Here is a 24,399-nt window from a genome sequence, read left to right on the forward strand (position 1 = left end):
GGGCGGAGCGCGGCGGGTTCGAATCCCGTCGGCGCCGCGCCCGCCATGAACTTCTCGGAGCTGTTCAAGCTCTCGGGGCTCCTGGGCCGCTTCTCCCCCGACGGAAAATGCCTGGTGAGTGCCGGCCGCGGTCAGCGGGGCCGTGCGGCCCGGGACGGGCCGTTGGCGCGGCCCCCGAGCGGCCGCTGCGCGGGGCCCGGGCCGGGCCGGGCTGAGGGCGGACACCGGGGCAGCGGTGGAGCCCCGGAGCCTGCGGGCCTGAGCTCCGAGGCTGCTGCCCAGAGGCTTTGAGGCACGAAGGGTCAATACCGGAGACCTGAGTTAGGTTAAATTAAGCTTAATTAGGTAGATTAATTAGTACTTTAAATTAAGTAGTACCTGAAGGGAGCCTACAGGGAAGATGGAGGGGACTCTTTACAACGGTTTGGAGAGGAGGGACAAGGGACAACAGCTTCAAACTGTTAAAGGGCAGGGTTAGGTGGGATAGTGGGGAGGAATTCTCTGTGAGGGTGGGCAGGCCCTGGCACACGGTGCCCAGAGAAGCTGTGGCTGCCCCTGGATCCCTGGAAGTGTCCAAGGCCGGGCTGGACAGGGTTTGGAGCAGCCTGGGACAGTGAAAGTGTCCCTGCCATGGCAGAGAGTAGAACTGGATAAACTTTAATGACCTCCCAAACCGAACCATTAAGGGATTCTATGAAATACAATAAGTTATAAGACAGAAAGTAGTGTTTTAAAAGCTGGAATTACTTACCCAGCAGTGATGGAATCGAGGATTGTATTTACTACTGTAAAACCCCCTTTCCCTGGGTTAGTTCTCACTGTAGTTTGCAGTGGAGCTCAGTGCATATAGAATAGAATAGAGGATCCTAGACTGGTTTGGAGTACAAAGAACTTTAAAGCTCATCTAGGTCAAAGCCCCTGCTATGGACAGGGACACCTTCCACTATCCCAGCTTGCTCCAAACCCTGTCCAACCTGACCTTAGCTACTTCCAGAGATCCAGGGGCAGCCACAGCTTTTGTGGGCACCCTGTGCCAGGGGCTCACCACCCACAGGGAGGGTTGGTTTTTTTTTTTAGCACAACATTGACCCTCTCTGAACTAAACCTGGCATCACAGCAAGCCTGGCAGGGTCAGCCCTGGTGCTCCATCCAGGTTCCTGCCCCATTTCAGCTCAGCCCTGTCCCCCCCCAGGCCTCGTGTGTGCAGCACCGCTTGGTGGTTCGGGATGCCAGCTCCCTGCAGATCCTCCAGCTCTACACCTGCTTGGATCAGATCCAGTACATCGAGTGGTCCTCGGACTCCCTGTTCATCCTGTGTGCCATGTACAAGCGGGGCATTGTCCAGGTGAGGGTGAAGGCAGCACAGAGTGTGCTTCCTGCTGGGGTTTGGGTGTGATGGGAGGGACAGCTTAACAGCCAGCACTAGTGTGAGGCTTTGCTGAAGCACCTGATGTTGGTGGTAACACAGTTTGGAGGATAATCCAGCATGCCAAGATTTTGAAAGCCACGACAAACATCTTAGTTTGAAAAAGAATATTTAGGATAAAAATATCTAGCAAAACAGATCAGAATTGGAGATTTTCTTACCGCAGTAGGAAATAAACAACATGCAAGCTTGTTAAATGGACTAAACCGGTTTAAATGTTGGATATTCAGAATATTTGTCACAGAAAAAACCCAACCCCACATCATTTGCCATTTCCATGAGCACGCAGAGGTACGGGACTCACTTTTGCAGCGGGATCCAGCGCCAGTCCTTCATGGCTGCGGGTGGTTGGGTGTCGCTGAGCTCCCTGAGCTGGGATGCAGGAGCCCGTTGCCAGCTGCAGGGAATCCTCCTGAGCAGAGGTTTGGATGAGCTGATGCTTCCTGCTCTGTGTGGTTGCTCCCTGCCCCAGGTCTGGTCCCTGGAGCAGCCGGAGTGGCACTGTAAGATCGACGAGGGCTCCGCGGGATTGGTGGCTTCATGCTGGAGTCCGGACGGGCGTCACATCCTCAACACCACCGAGTTCCATGTGAGTGTGGAGGCAGGCTTGCTCCCCTCGGTGTCAGATGTTTGCTGTCTGCCCTTTGCCTCCTAAAATAACCCAAAGCCCTTAAAGCTGCAGTGGTGGTGGCGAGCACGGATGCAGCTCTGCACTCCTGTGTCTAACTTGGGTTAGTTCCAGGTTTGGTATTTGTTGTTCCACTAGCATTTTGTCCTGTTCCTTCTGGTGAGAAGGTAGAAAATGGACACTTCAGATTTGAAGGTAAAATTGTGTGGTTTAGAACATATCCTGATGTTTTTGATTTTGATGGCATTCATCAAAGCAGTCTTAGAAATCCAGTATGTTGCTTGCACGGTGAGAAAAGCTCAGGATTTCTAGTTAAAAAAAAACCAAACCATAAATGTTTCAGAGTGATTTTAATTTAAAACTTATAGGCTTATTGACCTATGAGATGAGATTTGGATACAGATCCTGGAAATATTTTCCCAGTTGTTTGATTTGACACACAAGAGCCAGACCGCTGGTGGAACCACTTGTGAAATTAAAATTGTAACACCTTTAATGCTTGTTGAGACCCATATTGGGGAATGCTACTAATGTAGAATCCAAATTGGTTCGTGGATGGTTGGTTTCTTGGAAGGCTTGTGGATTCTGACTTTTCCACCTTTTGGATTAGAGCTGATGATTGCTGTTACTGAGTACAACAATGAAGGGTCAGAAAACAGCCAAGAACAGCATGTGAGACACTTTCTCTTTGTGTTTACTCTTTCCAAACCTGTGGAAGGGTTTTAGGTGACAGGATCTTGTGCCACAACACTGATTAGCACAGAATTCACATGCTGCAGTGCAAGATTCCCCCTTTTTTGGGCAAATCCCAATGTTAGTGGGATATGGCTGTGGACAGCAGTGTGTGTTTACAGACCCACTCCCCTATCCCTCTAGATAAGGGTGATAAGTTTAGCCCTTGGTTTTCCCAGGTGTGAATTGCCCTGATAGCAGCAATAAAAATTAAAAACAAGCCCAGAATTCCAGCCTGGAGGCAGAGCAGCCATCCCTGCTGGTCAGGCAGCAGCAGAGGAGGCAGAACTGCAGGCTGGGGCTGTGTGAGGCTCCCAGAGAAGATCTCCTGGCACGTGCATGTGGGGGTGGACCAGGGAGGATTTATTGCCTCCCAACAGAACTCGGTTTGACCTTAGAGGATTTCATTAAGCCTTTGCCAAGTTGGCATCTGTGTTGGGATAAGTTTCCTTTCCAGCTGTAAACAGGTTGCTAAATTAGCTGTTGTCAGACAGCTGCTGTCAGAGAGCTGTGTTTACTCCCTCCCTGCTAAATCCACAGTCTGGGGGGATGGACGTGGGCAGTGCTCAGGATATTTAATATCAGTGTCTTATCAAATCCTCTGATTGCCTGGAGGGTTTGGGGGTTCCCTGTCAGCCAGCTCAGCTGGGCTTTGGTCACTTCCAAACAGCACCAAGTAACCACTTGTTATTCCTCAGGTCAGTGTGTGAACTCCACTGAGAGCTCACAGGGAAGTTTCTTATCCCCTGAGTTTTTTAAAGGTTATGGTTGGGCTAATTTCTTTCTAGCAATCTGTACTTACCAGTGCCTCAGAAAAATCCTTACAGAATCCCAGAATAGTTGGAGTTGGGAGGGCCCTCTGGAGATCATCCAATCCAATCCCCCTGCCAAGGCAGAGTCACCTGGAGCAGGTGACACAGAAAAGCATCCAGGTGGGTTTGGAATGTCTCCAGAGAGGGAGATTCCATACCCTCCCTGGGAAGATGTTCCAGTGCTCAGCCACCCTCCATGGAAAGAAATTCTTCCTCATGTTGAGGTGGAACTTGTTGTGCTTTAGTTTCTGGCCATTACTCCTTGTCCTGTCACTGGCACCTAAAGAAGGAGTCTGGCACCATCCTTTGACACTTGGAATTCATCAGCTAATCTGTAGGGTTTCTTTGTGTTCCTCCTCTACTGAAATCCACTCTGGGAGGCAGTTCCACATTATCAGTGTGTCCTGTGGAAGGTGTTGAACCCCATGTGACTCCTTCCAATGCCAGAATTTACAGGCACAGGTAGAGCTTAACCAACAGCTGCAGGTAAAGGATCTGAAGGAAAGCAAATGGATCCTCTTGACATTTCTGAAAGTGCTCAAAGCCAGGTTGGACAGGGCTTGGAGCAGCCTGGTCTAGTGGAAGGTGTCCCTGCCCATGGCAGGGGTGGGATAAGATGAGCTTTAAGGTCCCTTCCAGCCCAAGCCATCCTGGGATTGTGTGACTCTGCTTCCTCATGACCCTCACATTTTGGGATAAATAGTGTGAAGATGTTCTGGAGTGTTTCTCTGAAGAGCTGTGCTTATAAACTACATACTTGGTGCTTTGTCTCATTCCATGTCAAGTCCTTAAGCATTAAGGATCTTCTCTGGAGCTCCAGCAGCAGGGAGAAGTGTGTGTTTCTGTGTGTATCCCAGCTAATCCTTAGTAACTGTGCGTGGCTGCGTTGGCTGAAAAATGCTTCCTGGCGAGGAATGTACTCTGAATAATCTTCTGAAATCCATTGCTGACAGACACTGCTATGTAAGGGGGCTGAGTGACCCAGTCAAGTCTGGGACAAGAGTTGACAGTCATTTGAGCTGTAGGTTGTTTAAAAGTGTGTTTTTGTCTGCTGAAAATCACCAGTCCTACACCTGCCTGGAGCTGTCAACATCGGGCCGTGGTCCTGGGCCACTGTTTATCACGTTACCATCTAAATACTTTTTATTTCTCAGCTGTTTTTAGGCTATTTTAAAAATGCTTCTGCTTTTGGTTTGTTTTTCCACTGCAAAACAACAGCTGAAAACTTCTCAGACACCATTATTGTGAGGATTTGAGTTTGACAACTCCACTCAGTCGAGTCATCTATGCTGAAGAGAAAGTATCCCCCAAAAGTAGCAGTGGAGAAGGGTTTGCTGTAGTCTTATCTAATCATGGGCTGTTCTCCTTCTATAAAAACAATTGTCCTTTCTCCATTAATTCCCTGAGAAAGGCAATGAACAGCAGTGGAAATTTCCTGTCATTTTTAAAGCATTTGGTTTCTTTCTTACTGTGGTCTTATCTAATCATGGGCTGTTCTTCTATTAAAACAATTGTCCTTTCTCCATGAATTCCCTGAGAAAGGCAATGAGCAGCAGTGGAAATTTCCTGTCATTTTTAAAGCATTTGGTTTCTTTTCTCACCCTCTGTGTTTGGTGTTTCTGTTGCTCCTGATCCTGTCTGCAAGCTGTGACATAATCCTTCTAATCTTCTTCATCTCATTTATGTTGGCAACTTAAATGAGATTGTGGAATGTTCCAGGTGGGAATATGAAGGTTTTCCCTTTCTGTCAGAATTCAGTTGTAAACACAACATTAAGGGAAGGGGGTGTGAAATCCATACATTAAGCACATACTGTGAGTTTCTCTGTAGGAATGTCTGAGTGGGCACAAATGGAACAACAGAAAAGGATCCTACTTTCAGGAAGCAAAATGATTTGGTTTTGAATGTTCCTAGCACTAGAGCAAACCATCCAGTTGTGTGAGTTGGATGAGAAGTTACAATGGAATTATAGAATGTATCTGTGTGCTTCCCTGGGAGAGAGTGGAACAGACAGAATGACAGGATGAGAGGAAACAGCCTCAAGCTCTGCCAAGGGAGGGTCAGGTTGGACATCAGGAGGAATTTCTTCATGGAAAAGGTGGTCAGGGATTGGAAGATGCTGCTCAGAGGGATGGGTGGTGGAATCCCCATCACTGGAGGTGGCACTCAGTGCTCTGGGCTGGGTGACAAGTGGGGATCAGGCACAGGTTGGATTGGACTTGATGATCCTGGTGGTATTTTCCAACCTTAATGAATCTGTGAATAGAGGATTTGAAACAAGATGATCTTTAAGATGATCTGTGGTTCTATGAGCTTGTTAGATGTTAAAGGTGTGTTGTGGCTGATAGATGGAGTGAAGATGAGGGCTTTGCTTATCAGACACTTAGAGGCATCTTGTTTAGTTGTAGCCTGGGTTTTTGCAGCTGTGTTTGTGTGTGTGCCTGTGCCATGAAACGTGTGCTGGCTGTGCTCTGGGCGCTCTCCCCAGTGCTGCAGAGGCACTGAGCAGTTTGTGTCCATGTCTGGGGACACACAGGGCAGTGCCCCCTCAGCAGTATCAGGGTGTGGTGGCACTGAAACGTCCAGTGCCAGGAGTATGTGCTCAGCAGTGAAGAACAGGAAAACCACTATTGTCCTCCTTCAGGAGTCACAAAGCTTGACCCTTTTGGAGAAGCTGCTGTTTTTACAGCAAACGGAGGTTTAGGTTGGATATTAGGAAAAGTTTCTTCATGGAAAGGGTTGTCAAGCATTGGGACAGGCTCCTCAAGGGAGGGGTGGAGTCAGCATTCCTTGAGGGATTTAAAAGACATTTAGAAGTGTCTTGTTGACATGGTCTAATGGTGGCCTTGGCTTTGCTGGGGAAATAGTTGGACTCAGTGCTCTTTGAGGGCTTTTCCATCCTAAATGATTTTGTGCCTCCATGGCGGAGCGCAGATGGATGCAGGAATATTTTGAAGTAAAGGTGGCCTTGCCTTTTGTCTGGCTGAGCCTCAGGCAGGGCAGAGGTGACAGTGGAAACTCAGCACGGGGTGTGCTGTGTCCCATCTCCAGAGATTTGTGTGCTCTCGAGCTCAACATGAGCAGCAAGGTGTTGCCTCCTGAGGCTTGGAGCAGGCAGTGTGGTCCAGGGTGGAAGTGTGTTTGATGCCCAGCAGGCCAGGGAGCTGTTCATGAGGCTGAGTAGCAGCACTCAGATGCCTTTGTCAGGAAAAATGATGATCCAGCCCTCAGCATTCGAAGCCTGCAGCTGCTAAGCTTGTATTAAGTGGCTGGAGAATGTGTGCTGTGTGTTTTGCTCAGGGGAGGCAGGGCAGCCAGTGCATTTAGAGCTGCAATTAATAGTCCCCAGTAGCATTTCAGTGCTGCAGTTGCTGCAGAGGAATGTGTGGAGGCATTGTGTTGGTATTTTTAAAGTAAATCTTGCCTGAGGAGCAGACTGACAGCTGGGTTTGGGTGGCCAGAAGTGAGTGGCCCGAGGGCCATTAATCAATAAAAGTTGATTAATGTTTCTCTCATGGGTTCCTCCAGGAGCTGCTGAACTTAGAGGAGGAAGTTCTGCCCCTCTGCCCTGCCCAGGTGAGACCCCACCTGCAGAGCTGCCTGCAGCCCTGGGGTCCCAGCATAGGAAGGACCTGGAGCTCCTGCAGAGTCCAGAGGAGGCCCCAGGGTGATCAGAGAGATGGAGCAGCTCTGCTGGGAGAGCTGGGATTGTCCACCTGGAGAGGAGAAGCCTTGGGGTGACCTCATTGTGGCCTTCCAGTGCCTGAAGGGAGCTTACAGGAAAGGTGGACAGAGATAACTTCCAAGGGCCTGGAAGGACAGGGAGGAATGGCTTGCCACTGACAGAGGGCAGGGCTAGGTGAGATACTGGGAAGAAATCCTTCCCTGCGAGATTGGGCAGGGCTTGGAGCAGCTTGGTCTACTGGAAGGTGTCTGTGTCCATGGCTGGGACAAGATGAGCTTTAAGATCCCTTCCAGCCCAAATCATTCTGTGATTCCATGGAGAAAGATTTCTGTGTTTCTTCTTCAAATCTCAGAAGTTTCCTGATGTGTAAGGCAGAAAGGTCTGTTTGGGATTCCATGGATCTCTGATGGGGAGGCAATGTTTATTGGGATTTTGAAGCTAGGTTTGAGCCCTATAAATCCCTCAAATTCTGCTTCCCACCAAAACTGATCATGTCAGCAAGGGAAAAACCTCCAACTTCTGTTGCAACACAGAGCCTGCAGTGTTACCAGTGAAGCACATCCACAGGCTGCTCCCTCAGCATCCTTTGTCACCATTGAGCAGTGCCAGGTACTTCAGGGAAGAAAAAGCTGTGTTAAGAACAAACCTTCAAAAAGGTGTAGGAGAACCTTCCTCCTGAGTCTGTTGGGGTGTGGGAGGAGGAGGAAATGGGCACAATGCAGGTGTTTTACATAATGGATCAGAATTAATTTTGGTGCTCAGTAATTCAGGGAAAGGTGCCTTTGTGGTAGAGGTGCTTCACTGAAAAAAAGTCCTACCTGTAGCTGTTCCTTGGTGCAGGAAAATGCAGGAAAACAGGAGTTTATAACCTGAGCCTGGAAGCATTCCTTGCTCCAGCTCCAAAGGCAAAGGTTCACGTGCCATCCTGGTGAATGCCCATGTGTCTGGGCTGCCGTTGCTAAGGGAGAGGGAGTATTTGTTTTTAATTGGGTAATGTGCAGATGGCAAGGCAGAGCCTGCAGTGCAGCTGTGACCTTGGGGAGCTGTGGGGAGGCTGGGTCTGCCTTGGTGCTTGTGGAGGCACGGTTCTCCAGAAATCCCCCAAACACCAGTGTAAAGCCTTGCTTTGCATAGCAGGTTTTGGGTGTCTGAATTTTTCAGTAATTCTGTAAGGGTGCCTCCTCGTGTGTGCCCGAGGAGGGAAGAGCAAAACACAAATCAGCCATCAAAGCTGAGGGTTTCTAAATGTAAAATACAGCTCAATGTTCATACTTGATAGCCTTTTCCCAAGGGATACAGAGTTCTGGAGGGGCTGTAACTTGTCATCCATTCATAAAGGCAGGAAGCTCCCCATCTTTCCTCCAGATTCTGTGATGAATCTGTTTGTCCAGCTGCACAGTGACTGGGCAATAGATTGGGAAGACTTTTGTGTTAATGTCAGGAACTTCAGTGCTTGTGAAGAGGTTTTCTCCATATCAGTGGTGTGAATTTTGTATCCTCATCTAGAGTACTTGTGTAAGCTTGGGGTAAATTCCCTGCTAACTGCCAGAAATTGGGAAAGAATTCCTCATAGCTGCTTCCCAGGTCATTGTGTTATACAAAATAGCTGCAGAATTAATTAGTCACAGAAGTTTCATTGATCCACTTTGTGTTGCTGAATTATGTTGATGTTTTCCTGTTAATTCTTTTTTTTAAATCTACACAAATAACCAAAACTGCTCCCTGTCTCTGTGCCAGCTGCGAATCACGGTGTGGTCCTTGTGCACCAAGTCTGTGTCTTACATCAAGTACCCCAAAGCATGCCAGCAAGGTAAGTGTCACACACCTGGCTGGGAATGGTCCTTTAATGTGGCAGAAAGGGCAAATGACTTTAATGTGATGACAAACCCCATTTGTGGGAACAGGTCTGGTCCCATTCCTTCTGAGCAGCACCTGCAGCCAGGTTGTGGTGTCTGAGTGAAGGATTCCAGCTGATCCATGTGCCTGCTCTTCACATGTGCATCTGTGTCGTGTTTGCCTCTGAGGGATCCTTTAAGACATTAAATTATGCTGGATGTGCTCGTGATGAAAAACATTAATCCAAAGTGACTTTTGTCATCTTCTGCATATGGAAAGGATGGAAAGGGAAGCTTGTGTCAGGGCTGTCAGACCACATGGCTGTGGTGAGCAGCTTCCTGCCCAAGGCTTGTATCCCAGAGATGACAAAGACAATTATGTATTCCATATAAAATCCAGGAGGATGGGGAGCAATGCCTGAGAGTTGGTGGGGACCCGATGGTTGCATAACTGATCCATTTAGCCAGGCTAAATGAAGTGGTTATTTGAAATCTGTTGGGTTTATATAACAACTGTCAGTGGTTAGATGTGTTTTGAAGCACACTGGAGCTCTGCATCCTGAGAAATTGTACATTCTGAGCTTAAAAATTGCTGACACAATGAATCTGTAACACTGTGCTTTGCCTTGATTAATGTGACCTTCTGGGAAGAGATTCTGGCTCCTCTTTTAGTTCTGCTTTGAATTGGGAGTAACTGTGCCTCGCTGAAGACTCATCAGCTCTTGTGCCTTGTTGTCTGATTTCTGTTTAAGCCAGTTTTAATTAATCTGTCCCATGGCAGGGGTGGCTTTCACCAAGGACGGGCGCTACATGGCTGTGGCGGAGCAACGCGACTGCAAGGATTTCATCAGCATCTTCGTGTGCAGAAACTGGCAGCTCCTCAGGGTGAGCTCTGCCTCTGCTCCCCCTCTGCTCTGGAGGTTACCTGCACATACTGCACACTACTCCATTAGATACAGTCAGAGTAGCAAGTGCTTGGTGCTTGGGAGATGTGATATCAACTGTTCACACATGGGGTCAGTCCATGGAGGGTGGCATTGGCCCCAGGCTGGATCTCATCAATTTAACCTCACAAAGAACTTGCCTGTATCTTGTGTCACCTCTAATTTGGGAATTCTGAGCCTCACCAGAAGCTGAGAGAAAACTTGGGAATACCCCTAAATGTTTGTTGTGTTCCTGAGTTTTTCCCTAATGAACCTTTTAGTGGAAGCTGTGGCTGTCCCATCCCTGGAAGTGTCCAAGGCCAGGTTGGATGGAGCTTGGAGCAACCTGGGATAGTGGAAGGTGGTGTGTCTGTCCATAGGATGAGATGAGCTGTAAGGTCCTTTCCAGCTCAGACTGTTCTGGGATTATGTGATCCTGTACTGGGCTTTAAGACAAGGAATTAGGCTTCCTGGATTTTTGACTGATTCAGTGTAACTAATTTAATTTTCTTATGAAATGCTGTTCATTTGAAAGTATAGAAACTTTCAGCTTTTCTTAAAGATCCACTGAATGCAGCATGTATTACAAGAGGAAATATTTTTGTTGCTACTCTGGCATACAAGAAGCTCTTTTGTGTTTGTGGTAGCCCTTGAAAAGTTAAAACTGAACATTCTGTCAGCTTAGATGCAGCAGGATTTGTTGACATATTTCAAATGGTTTTGTGGTTTCTCTTTTGTGGGCAGCATTTTGACACTGAAACCCAGGATCTGTTTGGGATTGAATGGGCTCCCAATGGCTGTGTGCTGGCAGCGTGGGACACGTGCCTGGAGGTAAAAGGAAAAGCAGATTATTTTCTTGAAGAGCTCAAGCTGGTCTTTGGCCATCATGTATAAAGCAGTGACTAAAACAATTAGTGTTTAAAATGTTTCTTTGGAACATAAAAGGGTGTGAGTCCAGCTTTGTTAAATATTACATGTGTGTTGGGGATGGGTGTCCTTGCAAGTGGATGTCGCTGTTCTTTAAACCTTCAATGACAGCAAATTATTTCTAATTTATCTTGCAAAAAAAATTGTAAACATTGCAGGAGCTGCTACTGAATTAATGGAAGAGTGTAAGAGTTTTCTCCAGCTTTACTGACACTGCACTGCACAGTGATTTTACAGTTACTGAAAGTACTCATCCAAAAAGAGAGCAAGGAAGCCTCTTAACTCATAGATGAGGGACCATTTGTAGCTTTGTATTTAACTTGCATGATAAGCAGGCAGGTTTTGGCAGGATGATTTGCCTGCCTGTGGTTTTTAGCAGCATTGCTGGATTGGAGTGGCTCTGCTGTGTTTCAGTACAAGGTGCTGCTGTACTCCCTCGATGGGCGGCTGCTCTCCTCCTACCGTGCCTACGAGTGGCCCCTGGGCATCAAATCAATTGCCTGGAGTCCCAGCAGCCAGTTCCTCGCCATTGGCAGCTTTGATGAAAGGGTGAGAAGTGTTTCCTGCCTCTTTTATCTAAATCATATGAAGAACTTTGCCCTAACAGTCTCCCCTTGCCGCGCTTCCTGAGCCAGGTGCGTATCCTGAACCATGTGACGTGGAAGAAGATCACAGAGCTTGGGCATCCAGCAACCATTACCAGCAAAAAGACTGTAAGTGTGGATCCCAAATCCATGGAGACCTTAGCAGAGCTTGGGTGCTGCTGTTTGTATCTGAAAGATGCTGCTGAATCCATTTAATTCTGGAGACTTTTGGATTTTTTTTCCTGCCAGAGCTTGGAAATGTAACAAAAATGTGGGAATCCTTTAAAATTTGATGGAGTATGTGTCTATGGTCATCTCTCTTGAGCAGTAATAGATTCTCAGATGCTCCTGTCACGTGCCAATGTATTTTGGGTGTTGGTGGTGGCTGCATTACAGATTTGGGTGTGCAGCCGATGGCAAACTGGAAAACTGAACAGGAGAGATTTGTCTCAGCTTTATACAATTCCTAACTTTAAACAGTGCTGGAACTGGATTGTGTTCAGATTTTCCATCCTGTGTGGACAGGCTCATCCAGCTCACCTAAAGGGCATTTCCTGGAACATCTGTCAGCATTGATTTTTATCCTTTATACCTGTACCTGCAAGGCCTGACAGATTCTGGGCTGTTGGCAGCAGGTGCAGAGCTGCTGTTCCCAAAATCCCGAGCTGATCTCATCCCTGGAGGTAATGAGAACAGTGTGTGGTGCTGTTTGCCATTGTAGAGGGACTGAACAGACCTCCTGGAAGAGTTTGTGTATGGATTGTAAGACTGCAATATTCACATGACTCTGCCTCTTAACCAGAAGCCAGGCACGAGCCATTAAAGCACCTCAGCAAAGCTTCTCACGGCTGAAAAATGCCTTAACTTCCAGTTAGGTGTAAAATATGTCATGGAAAACAAATGGAAATAGCTCTGTTAATCTCCACTACACAGACAGGAATTGCAGTTGCTGTGTTTTATCCTGGTGCTTGTGTTCAGGAATATGTTGCAGGCACACTAAAATATTTTTGCTATTTTCCTTCTGCAGCGCTGCACTTTGTGACAAAATCAGAGTAAAGATTTTTGGTTGTAAAAATGAGATTCATGTTTCTGCTGTAATGGGGATGATTTAATTTGCTGTCAGAAGTAATGAATGAGGTGCACTCCCTGGGGCTAATTCTCTGGAGTGTTTTTCCTGATCATGGTTCCAAATGGCCCATGATTCACTGGGAATACTGGATTCCAGATCTGCCTGCTGAAGCCCTTTTCCTCTGTTTATGAACCAGGGGATGCTGAGATGTACTAAATGTGCAAATGAGCCAGTGGGATGTGGGTATTTGGTAACAGCCCATGTTCAAACTCTCCGAGGCCCTTCTGTAGAGCTCTCACTTGTTTCTTTGTAGATTGTGTATAAAGAAGTGGAGAAATCCCCAACTGTTGGCACAGAGAGACTTTCTTTCCCTCCAACAAGAGCATTGGCTAGTTCTCTCTTCAGCACACAGAGTAAATGTAAGCCAAAGTTTACTCAAACCAGACACTTGAGTTTGCCTTGGGAAGTCTTTAAATAAACATTGTAGGTGAACTCTGCCCCTTGGAGAGTGGAACAGATCCTCTGGCTGTTCTCTAGGGCAGTAAAAATCAGTCTCAGTCTTTGTGGGCACTGTAAATCACCTTTGGTTAACAGTGTTTGAAATACTAGTTAAAAGGTAATAGAAAAATTAATCTCTCCTCATTTTCCTGATTTAATCTCAGTCTTGCCTGAATTTCCAGCCTTTCCTTTTCTGTAGGAGGGCAGGAATAGTAGTAGGGTGGCTGTGTGAAGGTGTAGTATCTTAAATCAATTGAAATTTTGATTGGAACATCTTGGAGAAGAGTAAAATATTGTCCTATCACTTCAGAGATGAGGGGTTTTAACAGTTGGATGTAAATGCGTTGTCCATCCAGGCTCACTTAGTGAAATACTTTTATTTCCTGTTGCAGATGACATTTGCCAAGTGCCAGTTTCTTTACACTACATCAAACCAGTTGCTGACAGGGCAAATCCCAAAGTGGGAGTTGGGATGTTGGCCTTCAGTGCAGATAACTGTTTCCTGGCAACCAAAAATGGTAAGTTCCGACTGCCCTGCCTTAGAGGGGAAACATGTGGGGCATGTGGGGCTTTCCTTAGCAGAAATGATCCTTTGCACTATAAAAAGAGTCATGACCCTGTAAAATCAGCTCTGTTGTGAGATAATAACTACAGAGGAATCCCAGCCTGTCTTGTAGTGTGTGTTAACTGTTGAGAGCTGCCAGAACTGCTGATCAGGGCATGAACTCAGCCTTGGCTCTGTATTTAATGAAAATAGTGGGGTTTTATGTTTCTTCAAGTTTGTGTGAGCACACTGTATTGAAAATGAAACAAATCTTCCCACTTACAGTCTGGGTTTTTTAAAAGGCAGGACTGTAGCAGGAGGAATTCTGACTTCCTGAATAGTGAAAGTCATGGAATTAATGTTCCATTTTTCCCTTTGGTCCTGAGGACTGTTTGGGCCTGGATGCCAAATCTCTGGGTCAGGTGCAAAACCCATCAGACAGACGAATGTGATGAAAGCCAGACAAGGACTGGGAGATGGACTAGATCACTTTTACCTTTTTTTGCAATATTTCCTGATTGTTCTTCTTGGCAAAACTCAAGTGGTGCTAACTCTGGGGTGTACCTAAAGGTTTGTGTCGTACAAATTTGTTTCTTCCTGTGCATTTAGAAAAACCACACATGATCCTTTTATCCTCCAGCTATCACACAGTCGCTGCTTCCTCCGCAGATAACATTCCCAACGCTGTGTGGATCTGGGACATCAGGAAGCTGAAGCTGGCAGTGGTGTTGGAGCAGCTGTGCACAATCCAGTGCTTCCAGTGGGACCCGTGCCAGCCCCGCCTGGCTGTGTGCACGGGCACCAGCAGAGTGTACCTCTGGTCCCCAGCTGGCTGTGTCGTCGTGAAGGTGCCTGGGGAAGGTGAGCAGCAGCTGCCACAACCTCTCAGCAGCTGCTCGGTTGTTGGAACCTTGGGTGTTGAGAATTTTAGACTTGCTGTGCTGAAAAAATCAGTTGTTGGAACCTTGGGTGTTGAGAATTTTAGACTTGCTGTGCTGAAAAAAAGTTTCTCCCCAAGAGAACACTGCATTTGACCTGAGGCTGTGGAGAAGCTTCCAAAATTGAATGATGGAACTGGGATTGTGGGTGTGGAGTTTGGATAGAAGTGTGTAATATCACAGGGTGGGAAACTTAAAAGAGTTTATGGGTTTAGAATATAGTGATATATAAAGCAAGATAGAGGTTTTAGGGTTGGAGGCTGGTCCTTCTTCACCTTCTCCTTCATCACCTTCTTCTTTGAGTGGTTTCGTGTAATTGGATAAAAAAGCTGGCATTGCAGAGCATGGGTGACTGGTTATTGGGTTAAAAGTAAAAATAATTTAGGTGTCATTTCTTAATTGGACAGTTTATCCTTAAAAGGCCTTGTAGAGAGAGAGAGGGCTCCATTTTTAGTTTGTTAAAGTGCTGCAGAATTCGTAGTTTGTGAGACTGTAACATAGATAAGAACTAATAAACATCTGAGTCCCAACAAGAAATACCATCTCACACATTTAATCCTGACCTTGGCAGAAAAGAAGCAAAGCATCCAGACTCGCTGAAAAATATTATTCCATTTATAAACTGATCTGAGTGTTATCCTGGAAATAGCTCAGGTGTGTTCTTGGAGCTGTTTAAGAACGGGTGTTTTTACCCTCAGGAAAAGAGGAGCTCACAGTGAGACACAGGAAATGTCTCAGGGACAGCACAGGGCCAGCAGGGATTTGTGTGGCTGATTCCAGCTGCCTTTTCCTCCAGCAGGATGGGCTGCCAGCTCCTTGCTGACACACTGATCTCTTCCTGCAGGTGACTTCCAGATTGTGTCTCTCTCCTGGCATTCCAGTGGGGACTCCATGCTGCTCCTGAGTAAGGACCACTTCTGTGTGTGTTACTTGGAAAGAGAAGAGGTAAAATAAAAGAACTAAAATGCATTAAAACATTCCCAAGTCTGAGGAAGAAAGAGGAAAGGAGTGAAAACCTGTTGCCCAGTCTGAAGTGTTTGTATTTATAAGTTATTTATTTGAAGGAGCTCCAAGCTCAGTGTGTGAAATACTGTGACTGCATTGGAATGAAGTGATGTAGCAAGTGAAATGTAAGGAATGAGTGTCTATTGCAAGAAAACCTGAATATTGGGGGAGTTGATCTTTTTCAACTCTGAACCCTTATTTTCTAAAACTGTAGCTCTGTGTATATATAATGTATAGCTATTATTTAAATTTTCTATTTCCAATAAATATTTTGATAGTTACAAACGATAAACCTGCACCTCTGCACTTGAAAGTCTGTTTCAGTGTGATCAGTGATGTGATGATGTAGTGATTTTATCCCAGCATAAGGAAACTGTTACTTGCACACAAATAATTTTGGGTGACAGTAACTGTGTCTGGGCCACCATGGATTTGTTACATGGAATCTTTGCCAGAGGGATCACAATTTGACACTTTCGAGATGCTGAACTGGAATCTGAATGCTGAATCAGGTAACTGAAATGGGAGTTTTTGTCCCCACCCCAGTGCCACATATGAGTGGATGGTTTGGCAGGGAAGGAGCAGTTGGATATCCTTCCTTGTTTTCCCCTGAGTCCTTCCAAGGAGGGAACCTCTTGTTTAGGAACTTACTGGATGTTTTTTCTTTTGTTACCTAATTTCACAGCCTCAGTCTCCAGAAAATGAAGAACAAATACCAAGTAAGGGTTGAATTTAACTTTACTGCAAGGTTAATGAAAATTGAACAGGTAACTTAGAAAATACATGGAGAAGCTTGGAAAGCTGGAGTCAGGACCAACTGCAACAGGAGTTTCACAAACACCTACACTAAGATGAAAACCCCCCCCCACTGTGGCACAGTGTTCATCCAGCTCTGATGAAAGGGCATGGAGAGAAGGTCATGCACAAGGAAAAAGCTTGTTAGAGTCACCTCCTGAGCAATTACAGCTGTAATCTCTTGGGCTGCTTCTGAATTTCATCCCTGGATGAAAGGTTCAGTGCAGGAATGTACGAACCAAGGCTGACACACAGTGCTGAAAGTTTTCTCTGTCTCCATTAAAAAGTCCTGGCCCAAACTAGAGCTGATTTGAGAAAGATGGCTAAGAGTATGAGTCTAACCAAAATAGAATTCCTTTTCAGTTCTACAAAGAACAGCTTTGAAGGCAAATGTGTTTGTGAGGCTTTTGGCAACGTTCTCTCACAACAGTCTTTATTCTATGGCTGCAGCAAAGAAACAGAAGTAGAGAGGAAGTTCCAGTAGGTTCTTAGAGGGATTTTTACAAGAAGCTCAGAAATGCATACTGCTTTCACAAACTGCTGCTGAGCAGGTGGAACAGTGCAGCTTTAGCAAAAGCTAGCAAATACTGTTAAAGACTGACTGACAGCTTTGAAAATCCCTAACAGGCATTAATCAGAGCACTGAGATCATGGTGATTGGAACAGCAATTCCTCTTGAACAACACAAAGCAGTCCCAAGCACACACAGAATTTGACACCATTTGACACAGGGGCACAGCAGGGCCATGGCACAAAGGTTCTGCTGTGCTCTGGGGGTTTCAGCAGGTTCCAATGGCACTTGATGGACTGGGAAGAGCAGGCACTGGGACACAACACCATGGCTCATTCACCCTGCATAAGGACCAGTGAGGGCTGTAAATCAGGTACAAAATACAAGGCTGACACCACCCTGTGTCTGCTTCAAATACAGCCAGTGCATTCCCTAAACAACCTGGGAACTGTCCTACAGTGTCCCCCTTTCCTTTCTTTTCCTTTCCTTCCCCTGACCAACTTCCCTTTATCACGTGCTCTGCCCTCAGCACCCTCTCCCCAGGGCACCACCACCAGCAACTCACTTGCCCTTCAACAGGTGACACACAAGGGGGTTTAAAATCCAATTTTGCCTCTTGTCATGGAGTAGCCCAGCTTGGCCTCGTTGTTGATGAAGGACATCAGTCCCAGGTAGGTCTCAATGAGGATGGGCCGCTCCAGCACCAACACCCCGTTAGCACTGCCTGGCACTGGGCCTTCCTTGTGGGCTTTCTTCACTGCCTGGATCAGCTGTGTCTGAAAGTTTTCCAGCTGCAAGAAAAGAAATCATTTTGCTTTTGCATTGTTTTGCAAACTGTTAGCAGATAGGGAATGGTGAAGGATTAACATTAAAGCTGTAGCTGTCAGGGCTCTATGAGCTGTGACAGTCACAGTCTGATATTTAACCTCAGTGATTAATTAAATTTCACACAGGACACTGCTGATATGTGACTTAGGGTAAACATTTATCAGTGACTGGGTGTTTATTTCTGACCGTGGTTCTGCCCTGATCACTGATGTGTTATGCTTAATAGTGTTCTAATTTTAGGCAAACCTTCAGAGGGAAGCACCTATTACAAAAAGAACAGAGAACCACCTTGGTGAAGGTTTTCAGTGAGCAATTAAACTGTCTGTTAATTAGCTGGCAGATGAAAAGTCCATGAGCCTATTGGGTAAGTAAGAGCAGAAACAGCCCAAGATCCATTTGCTTTTGGGCTTTACAGGACTGTGCACCTTTGGAAGTTTTGTCTTCTGTGTTTCGTCCAGTTATGGGTGACTGGCAAAAGTGGGCAGTGGGGCCACCTTGCAAGTCAAAATTTGGAGACTGGGGAGATGGAGCTCCCAGTTCCACCTCTGATGTAACTGATTTTGTTTGATTAACTGATGTGTTGTGTTGAAGTTGTGTCTACCCTATGAGCTCAGTGAGCTGCCTGGAGCAGCTCCTTACCCGGCACAGGGACGAGATCTTCTCATCAGCATCTGCCATGGGGTGCTCGGTGAAGGTCACGTAGGGGATGTTGGTGGACCAGGGGTTCCACCTGTTGATGAAGGAGGCTCTGCTCTGCTTGTCCCACTGGATGCGGATACCGACACCTTCCCTCCTGACAGTGCAGAATGAACAGGGGAAAACTTGGCTTTGAGAAAGGTTAAGTACACATGTTCTGTCTGAAAAAGACCTACTTGGAACCAGAAGCTGTCTTGAAATACAAATGATAGTAAATTTTACTGAAGGAAAGAAATGCAATAATTCAGCCCCTGGAACGTGCAAAGGGACATTCTGGCCACCTGGGACACGCTGTCCATCCTTCACAGCCTGTGATAGCCCCTGTGTACAGGGGACCTGCCACTCACAGATTTCTACTCACACTGAGGTGGTATTACTACTACTGCATTATGTAATGGTGAGCATTTCTGCTCCCCAATCTACTCATCTTATCTTGAAAGTCCTTGAGCAACTTGCTGTTAGTGCAACTACTCACCACCCCAGCAAACCAGCAGCTACCCTGAAGACTTCTAGTAAAGCTTTAGGAATTGTTTGCAAAGTTAAGCAAACAAAAGGAAGAATTCTCAGACCATTCCAGTGGTCAGGCTGACAGCTCAATCTGTTCCAAATAACCTGTGGCTGCTTACTTGTTGAGAGATTTGGGTGGGAACACAAACTCCCCCACGGAGATGGTGTCCACAGCACTGAGGGCAATCCTGGTCACATGCTGGCACTGCAGGCTGATGAAGTTGTACTTGCAAACCAGGAGGGACCAGTCCGTGATGAGGACAAGGCGCTCCTTCTCATTGTTCCAGTGATCGATTCTGGGGAGAGAACACCACTGAGCTTTAAGTGCTCCTGGCTGGGAACACTCAAGAGCTTGGCAGAAAGCAGAACTGCTGAGGAGAACAAATCTGAAGACCCGGTGACGCTGTATTCTCTGTCACTTTGCTTTGTATCAGCAGGGCCAGTGCAGGGCTGAGAGTCTGTGCCCTGCTGCACACATGGGGATTTGGGACAGTTTGTTAAAGCTGTGCCTGAGCTTTACTGCAGGCGTGGGTTCCCTGTGGGACTGGATTTCGTAAGGGGTTAACTGGGGAGTGTTGATCTGGAGCTGGAGGTCTGGGTTATAAAGAAATAATGATGGCTGCAGCCAGCCTGGGCCACTCCGGGCCCTGTGTGCGCGTTAATATTCGCCAGGTTACAGAACAGCGCTGCGGGCTGCGCGGCTCTGGACCAACCCCGCGGGGCCGAGGCTGCCCTGGCTCTCCTCTCCCCGCCCGCAGCGCCCGTCCCGTCCCTCATGCACTCACTCCGTGAGCAGCCACACGCTCTGCACCTCCCCGTCCTCGGCGGGCAGCACGACCACCCGGATCTCGCTCACCGCCTGCTCGATGGTGCCGGGCTGCGGGGGGAGAAGGCAGAGTTAGGGCGTGGAGGGGAGAAGGGAGAGCTCAGGGCTGCGGGAGAGAAGGCACGCAGAGGTCAGGGATGCGGGGGGAGAAGGCGGACAGAGCTCAGGGCCTGAAGGGGAGAAGGGGGACAGAGCTCAGGGCTGAGGGGGAGAAGCGGGACAGAGGTGGGGAGAAGGCAGACAGAGCTCAGAGCATGAGGGGGGAGAAGGCGGACAGAGGTCAGGGCTGAGGGGGAGAAGGGGGACAGAGGTGGGGAGAAGGCAGACAGAGCTCAGAGCATGAGGGGGGAGAAGGCGGACAGAGGTCAGGGCTGAGGGGGAGAAGGGGGACAGAGGTGGGGAGAAGGCAAACAGAGATCAGGGCTGAGGGGGAGAAGGCAGACAGAGCTCAGGGAGCCGCGGCCGGCCCGCTCCCGTCGCGGCGCGCACCCGGAACACGAAGTACTGTCGCAGGCGGCCGGCGCGGCCCGCGGTGCGCACACTGAGCGGCCGCAGCGTCTGCCGGGCCGGCGGCACGGCCGGCTCGAAGGGCGGCCCGGCTCCCCCCGGTACCAGCGTGGCCGCCCCGGGGCTGCCGGGGCTGCCGGAGCCGCCGGCCGGGCCGGACTCGTCCGCGTCCCCCAGCTGCAGCATCGCGGCGGCGCCGGGCGGGCGCTCGGAGCCTTCCGGGGCGGAGCGGGGCGGGCGGAGCGGCCGCGGGGCCTCTCGCTCCGCGCCGCGCCGGGAGGCGGCACTGCAGCCCCGGCAGGGATGCTCGGCCGGTACCCGGCGGGATGCGGGACACACAGCTCCGGCCGTCGCACGCTGGGGGTGTACACAGCGCTGCGTGCTGTCATTATCCCTCGCTCAGAGCTGATTAGGTACCGGGTACCATCACTGTCGCATGGCCAGGGCCGTGTCAGGTGCTGTGAGCATCGTGCACACCTTCTGTCAGCTGAGGGAGTGACATTTCAGCCAGGAAAGAAAACTTGAACTTGTTAACGCCAGTTAAATCATAAATCTGACCTCAGTGTCTCATTTCTCAGTCACAGTCAGTAATTGATGGTTAAGAAAGAGTGTGACAGGAATGAAAATGGGCAGTGTGTCTTCTCCACTAAAGTCTGGAGTCTCCCGGTTTCCAGGACTGTGCAGCTTGGGCACCATCCTTCTGGCATAGTGGAAATTATCAGGATGACAATCTTAATCTTTCAGAGTTTGAACAAGGGAAATGATGAAAAACACCTGAGTGTGTCATTTATATGGATGACAACTCCTAAAATCCAAACAGTTGCCTGGACAACGTGGGTTGTACAAGGTGTCAGGTGCTGTCACCATCACACAGCAGGGCTGTACCAGGCCGTGGGTGCTGCCACATCCCCTGCCCAGAGCTGGGTTAGGTACCAGGTGTTGTAGCTGTCACACACCTGGGGCTCTGTGAGGTCCATGTGCCACCAGGGTTGCACACCCAGAGGTGTATGAGGCATGTCTCAGCCCTGCTGTGGATTTTCAGGGCTAAGACAAGAACCCACACACGTCACACAATGAACAGTGGGAGGCCCTGAGCTCAGCCAAAATGATGCTCTGCTCTGCCCAGGTGGTCTGGGCAAGACTCTCATATACTCATAAAGGAACAAGATGTGTGGGTCTACAGAGGCCAGGCAGAGCTGCTGTGAGGCAGATCTGGGTCAGATGTGCAAAATCCTTACATATGATCAGGACAGAGCTTGGGAAGGTACCAGAGGAGGGTGGGATAGGGACAGGATTGTGCATGGAGAGCCCTGGCGCCCATATCACATCCAGCACGCTTGATAGCAAAGATTAAATAATGCTGGGGAATGAATGGCATGCTAATGTTTCAGTTTCTGTGGTCTCTGGCATGACTGCAGATATTATCATCAGTATTTATGGAACTGTATCAAATCTTGGACCACTTTCAGGGCTGTTTTACATGGAGCCAGAGGATGACATCCTCGGCGGGCGGCTGTGCTGGGAAATGATATAAAATTGAAAACATACTAAATTGACTTCACAGACAGAGTAAGGTTTCAGATATCTGTCTTTCACATGTGTCCCATGAATCCCCCGCTCTCCACAGCCCTTGCTCACATGGGCTTTTTCTTTTAGGTGGGAAACCTCACTACTGGCTTTAAAGGGACTTTATAAGGACTGCAGAGCTGAGTTTGTGCTGGGTCACTCCTCAAAGCGCAGCTTTTCCTGTCTGGGGTGGCTGTGGCTGGGAGAGTGACCATGCCAGGCCAGCCAGGACCCTGCAGTTGTGTCCCTGGCTGTGTGACAGCCAGGATTGTCACCTGGCAGTGTGGCAGCTGTGGCTGGACCGATCAATCCCCATCCTTGGCCTCGGGCCGTGTCCTGGAGAGGGAGCCCGACTCCCGGCTCTGCCCAGTCCCTGCCCACTGGGAGGAATCCCTGGAAGTCTAACTGGGAGCAGCCTGTTTCCTACTGTAAGAAAGTTCTAACTATTTAATCCCAGATAGAAAAAAGAGAGGCCTGGATTTATTGCATCCTGGAGCTCTCCCTGTTGTATAAAACATCTTTATGTAGCTGCCTTTCTTCTCAAGGAAGAATGAATGATGTTTTCTTCCCATCCGTTAGGCTTGGCTGATATTTTACTGCTAAGTGGAAGCATTAACCCCCCTCACCTGCTCTTTTCTCTTACTTGAGGATTTATGGCACTGCTGTGACCTTGGGAGTGTTCTGCTGTAAGGAGCAGCTGCTTCAGTTTTTTCCAAGGGCCAGCAGTTTTTGGGCATGGCCCTTGGGGACTTTAGTCTTGATTAATGGTTGTCCTTCAGCCACAAAATATGTCCATGAAACTATCACAGCCTTCCTCCTCCTTATCCTGCTTCTCTGATGGAAATCAGCACCTGCCCCAGGCCAAGTGAGCTCTGGAGGGCCCTGGGGCAGCTCAGAGGTGCCCAGCTGCTGCTCTGGTTCCTCCTGGCCCTTGGGGAGGGTTTGCTGGCAGGTGCTTGAGATGTTTAGTGCAGCATCCCTGTTCTCCTCCTCCTCCCCATCCTGCTGTGCCAGCTGCTGCCAGCAGAATTTCCTTGGGAAGCCATCAATTTTGTTGTCTGTTGGAGTGCACGGGAAAGACTGAATGATTGAATCTCTGTGGGATGTTTTTCCAGCTTCTGAGAAAGGGATTTGGGCTGGTGTGTCCGCACACAGCCTTGGGTAGTGCAGAAGAGCTGCGTGTGGAGAAGCAGCCCCGAAGCACCGCTGCTCCATCCCTCCATCCTCCCCCTCCTCTGCTCGGGGCTGGGCACTGCTCGTGGGAGGGATTTCTGACTGACAGCGAGGAAAGAGGCAAGAGAGCATGTGAGGGAAAGGAGCCGGACCTGGGAAAGGCAGGGGGAAGTTTTGTTAGTCCCCTGGCCCGCGGGGAAGCTGCTGTGGTGCTTGTGTGCGCGGGAGGAAGGTGCGGAGCTGCGGCAGGAGGATGCCTGCACCTCTGTGGATGGAGTGAAGGATCACCCTGCCTGCTTCGGGAAGAGCCCTGCGAGGTGAGATTCTCCTGCCAGAAGAGCACCCCTCCTTTCTCCTTCTCCTTCTCCTTGCCAAGGGCTGGATTTGGAAGTGCCTGGGGAAGGGGATCGCAGCTCCGGAGCAGCTCAGCCCACATGGGGCTGCTCTGCCGGGCACAACCCAGGTCTTGTGAGCCCCCAGGTCCTCCAGCTTTGTCGGGAAGCAAATCCCAGAGGGAAAAGTCACTTCAGTGCATTTCGCTGCGAGCAAACGAGCATGAGAAGCCGGGCTTGGTTTGGGGAAAAATCCAGCTGCAACCTGCACTGCAATTTCCAATGGAGTGAAGAAAGTCACTGAGCGGAACCCGAGAGGGAGGAAGCATCCAGGAACGATACGAAGACTCCCATAGCTTTGTCCTCTGCAAAGACACTGGCACGTTGGGAGCAGGAGCCTGTGGGGAGGAGGCTGCGGGATTCCCGGGATAACCGCTGGAAGCACCTGGAGGGAGAGGAGCAGCTGCCATGGAGTTTCCTGCCGTGGCACTGTCACTCATCGTGGCGCTGCGAATGTCGCCGCTGGCTGCTGGCAGCAAACTGCAGCCCCACATGTGAGTAGGAAGAAAAGAGCTCCGGAGGGGTTTTGTCGGGCAGGGAATGGAAAAGCAGGAGCCAAACGCAGTGTTTTCACATCAGAGAGTGAAGGGGCAGGGGGGAGCAAGCTGTCGTGGGTTTCTTTATTTACTTCTAGATGTGCAGAAAAGGGGAATAGAAAATTGAAAATGTGGATAGTCTTTTCTTCTAGGAGGGAACTCCTTGGTTTAGCTGAAACTTGTCTGAGTGCAAGGGATGATTCCTGTGTGAATACTTTGCCCTTTCTTCCAAGACCTGCCGCTTTTATTTCACTTCACAAATCCTTCTTATTCCACGTTCCTCCCTGCCCGCTGCTGTTACTCCAGCAGCACGTAGGCTGCTCTTTTTAATTACATTTTACAGTTACAGTTTGGTGTTAATCATTTGGCTGCTCTGGAAAACTTCCTTGCAAATTTGGCCTCCTGCCAGAAGATGGTCTCTGAGAGCCAGGGATCACTGTAATTCCCTTTGTCCAT

At 48.6% G+C, this 24,399-nt stretch overlaps 3 protein-coding genes across 4 annotated transcripts in view; 2 read left to right on the forward strand and 1 right to left on the reverse strand.

Moving 5' to 3' along the window:
• The first annotated feature begins 6 nt into the window (after positions 1–6).
• WRAP73 (WD repeat containing, antisense to TP73) lies at positions 7–15,896 on the forward strand. The gene is made up of 12 exons (XM_041419691.1): positions 7–114; positions 1,193–1,345; positions 1,899–2,015; positions 9,021–9,093; positions 9,900–10,003; positions 10,786–10,872; positions 11,383–11,517; positions 11,604–11,681; positions 12,935–13,040; positions 13,512–13,637; positions 14,333–14,524; positions 15,446–15,896. The coding sequence occupies exons 1-12, from the start codon at positions 46–48 to the stop codon at positions 15,553–15,555; spliced, it is 1,350 nt and encodes a 449-aa protein (XP_041275625.1). The 5' UTR covers positions 7–45; the 3' UTR covers positions 15,556–15,896.
• Positions 15,897–16,326: 430 nt separating this feature from the next.
• TPRG1L (tumor protein p63 regulated 1 like) lies at positions 16,327–20,490 on the reverse strand. Of its 2 annotated transcripts, XM_041419693.1 has the most exons (6): positions 20,259–20,481; positions 19,729–19,820; positions 19,063–19,239; positions 18,380–18,533; positions 17,478–17,703; positions 16,327–17,253 (listed from the first exon to the last, which is right to left on the reverse strand). In XM_041419693.1, the coding sequence occupies exons 1-5, from the start codon at positions 20,460–20,462 to the stop codon at positions 17,509–17,511; spliced, it is 822 nt and encodes a 273-aa protein (XP_041275627.1). In that variant the 5' UTR covers positions 20,463–20,481; the 3' UTR covers positions 16,327–17,253; positions 17,478–17,508. The 2 variants fall into 2 exon arrangements, with proteins under 2 accessions (XP_041275627.1, XP_041275626.1); XM_041419692.1 differs by having other exon boundaries at positions 16,327–17,703; positions 20,259–20,490.
• Positions 20,491–23,815: 3,325 nt separating this feature from the next.
• Positions 23,816–24,399, forward strand: part of MEGF6 (multiple EGF like domains 6) — a 94,921-nt gene continuing 94,337 nt past the window's right edge. The window contains exon 1 of the mRNA XM_041419841.1: positions 23,816–23,901. Within this exon, the coding sequence (XP_041275775.1) occupies positions 23,816–23,901 (86 nt within the window). The remainder of the gene's footprint in view (positions 23,902–24,399) is intronic.

This window comes from Onychostruthus taczanowskii, unplaced genomic scaffold (assembly GCF_017590055.1).
Source record: "Onychostruthus taczanowskii isolate IOZ18803 unplaced genomic scaffold, ASM1759005v1 scaffold61, whole genome shotgun sequence".
NCBI lineage: Eukaryota > Metazoa > Chordata > Aves > Passeriformes > Passeridae > Onychostruthus > Onychostruthus taczanowskii.

Coding starts and splice junctions, on each gene's coding strand:
- WRAP73 (XM_041419691.1), top strand. CDS start 46: ATGAACTTCTCGGAGCTGTTCAAGCTCTCGGGGCTCCTGGGCCGCTTC. Junction 9,094..9,899: donor CCCCAAAGCATGCCAGCAAG/GTAAGTGTCACA, acceptor GTCCCATGGCAG/GGGTGGCTTTCACCAAGGAC. Junction 13,041..13,511: donor CTTCAGCACACAGAGTAAAT/GTAAGCCAAAGT, acceptor TTCCTGTTGCAG/ATGACATTTGCCAAGTGCCA.
- TPRG1L (XM_041419692.1), bottom strand. CDS start 20,462: ATGCTGCAGCTGGGGGACGCGGACGAGTCCGGCCCGGCCGGCGGCTCC. Junction 19,821..20,258: donor GACAGTACTTCGTGTTCCGG/GTGCGCGCCGCG, acceptor CTCCCCCCGCAG/CCCGGCACCATCGAGCAGGC. Junction 19,240..19,728: donor AGCGTGTGGCTGCTCACGGA/GTGAGTGCATGA, acceptor TTCTCTCCCCAG/AATCGATCACTGGAACAATG.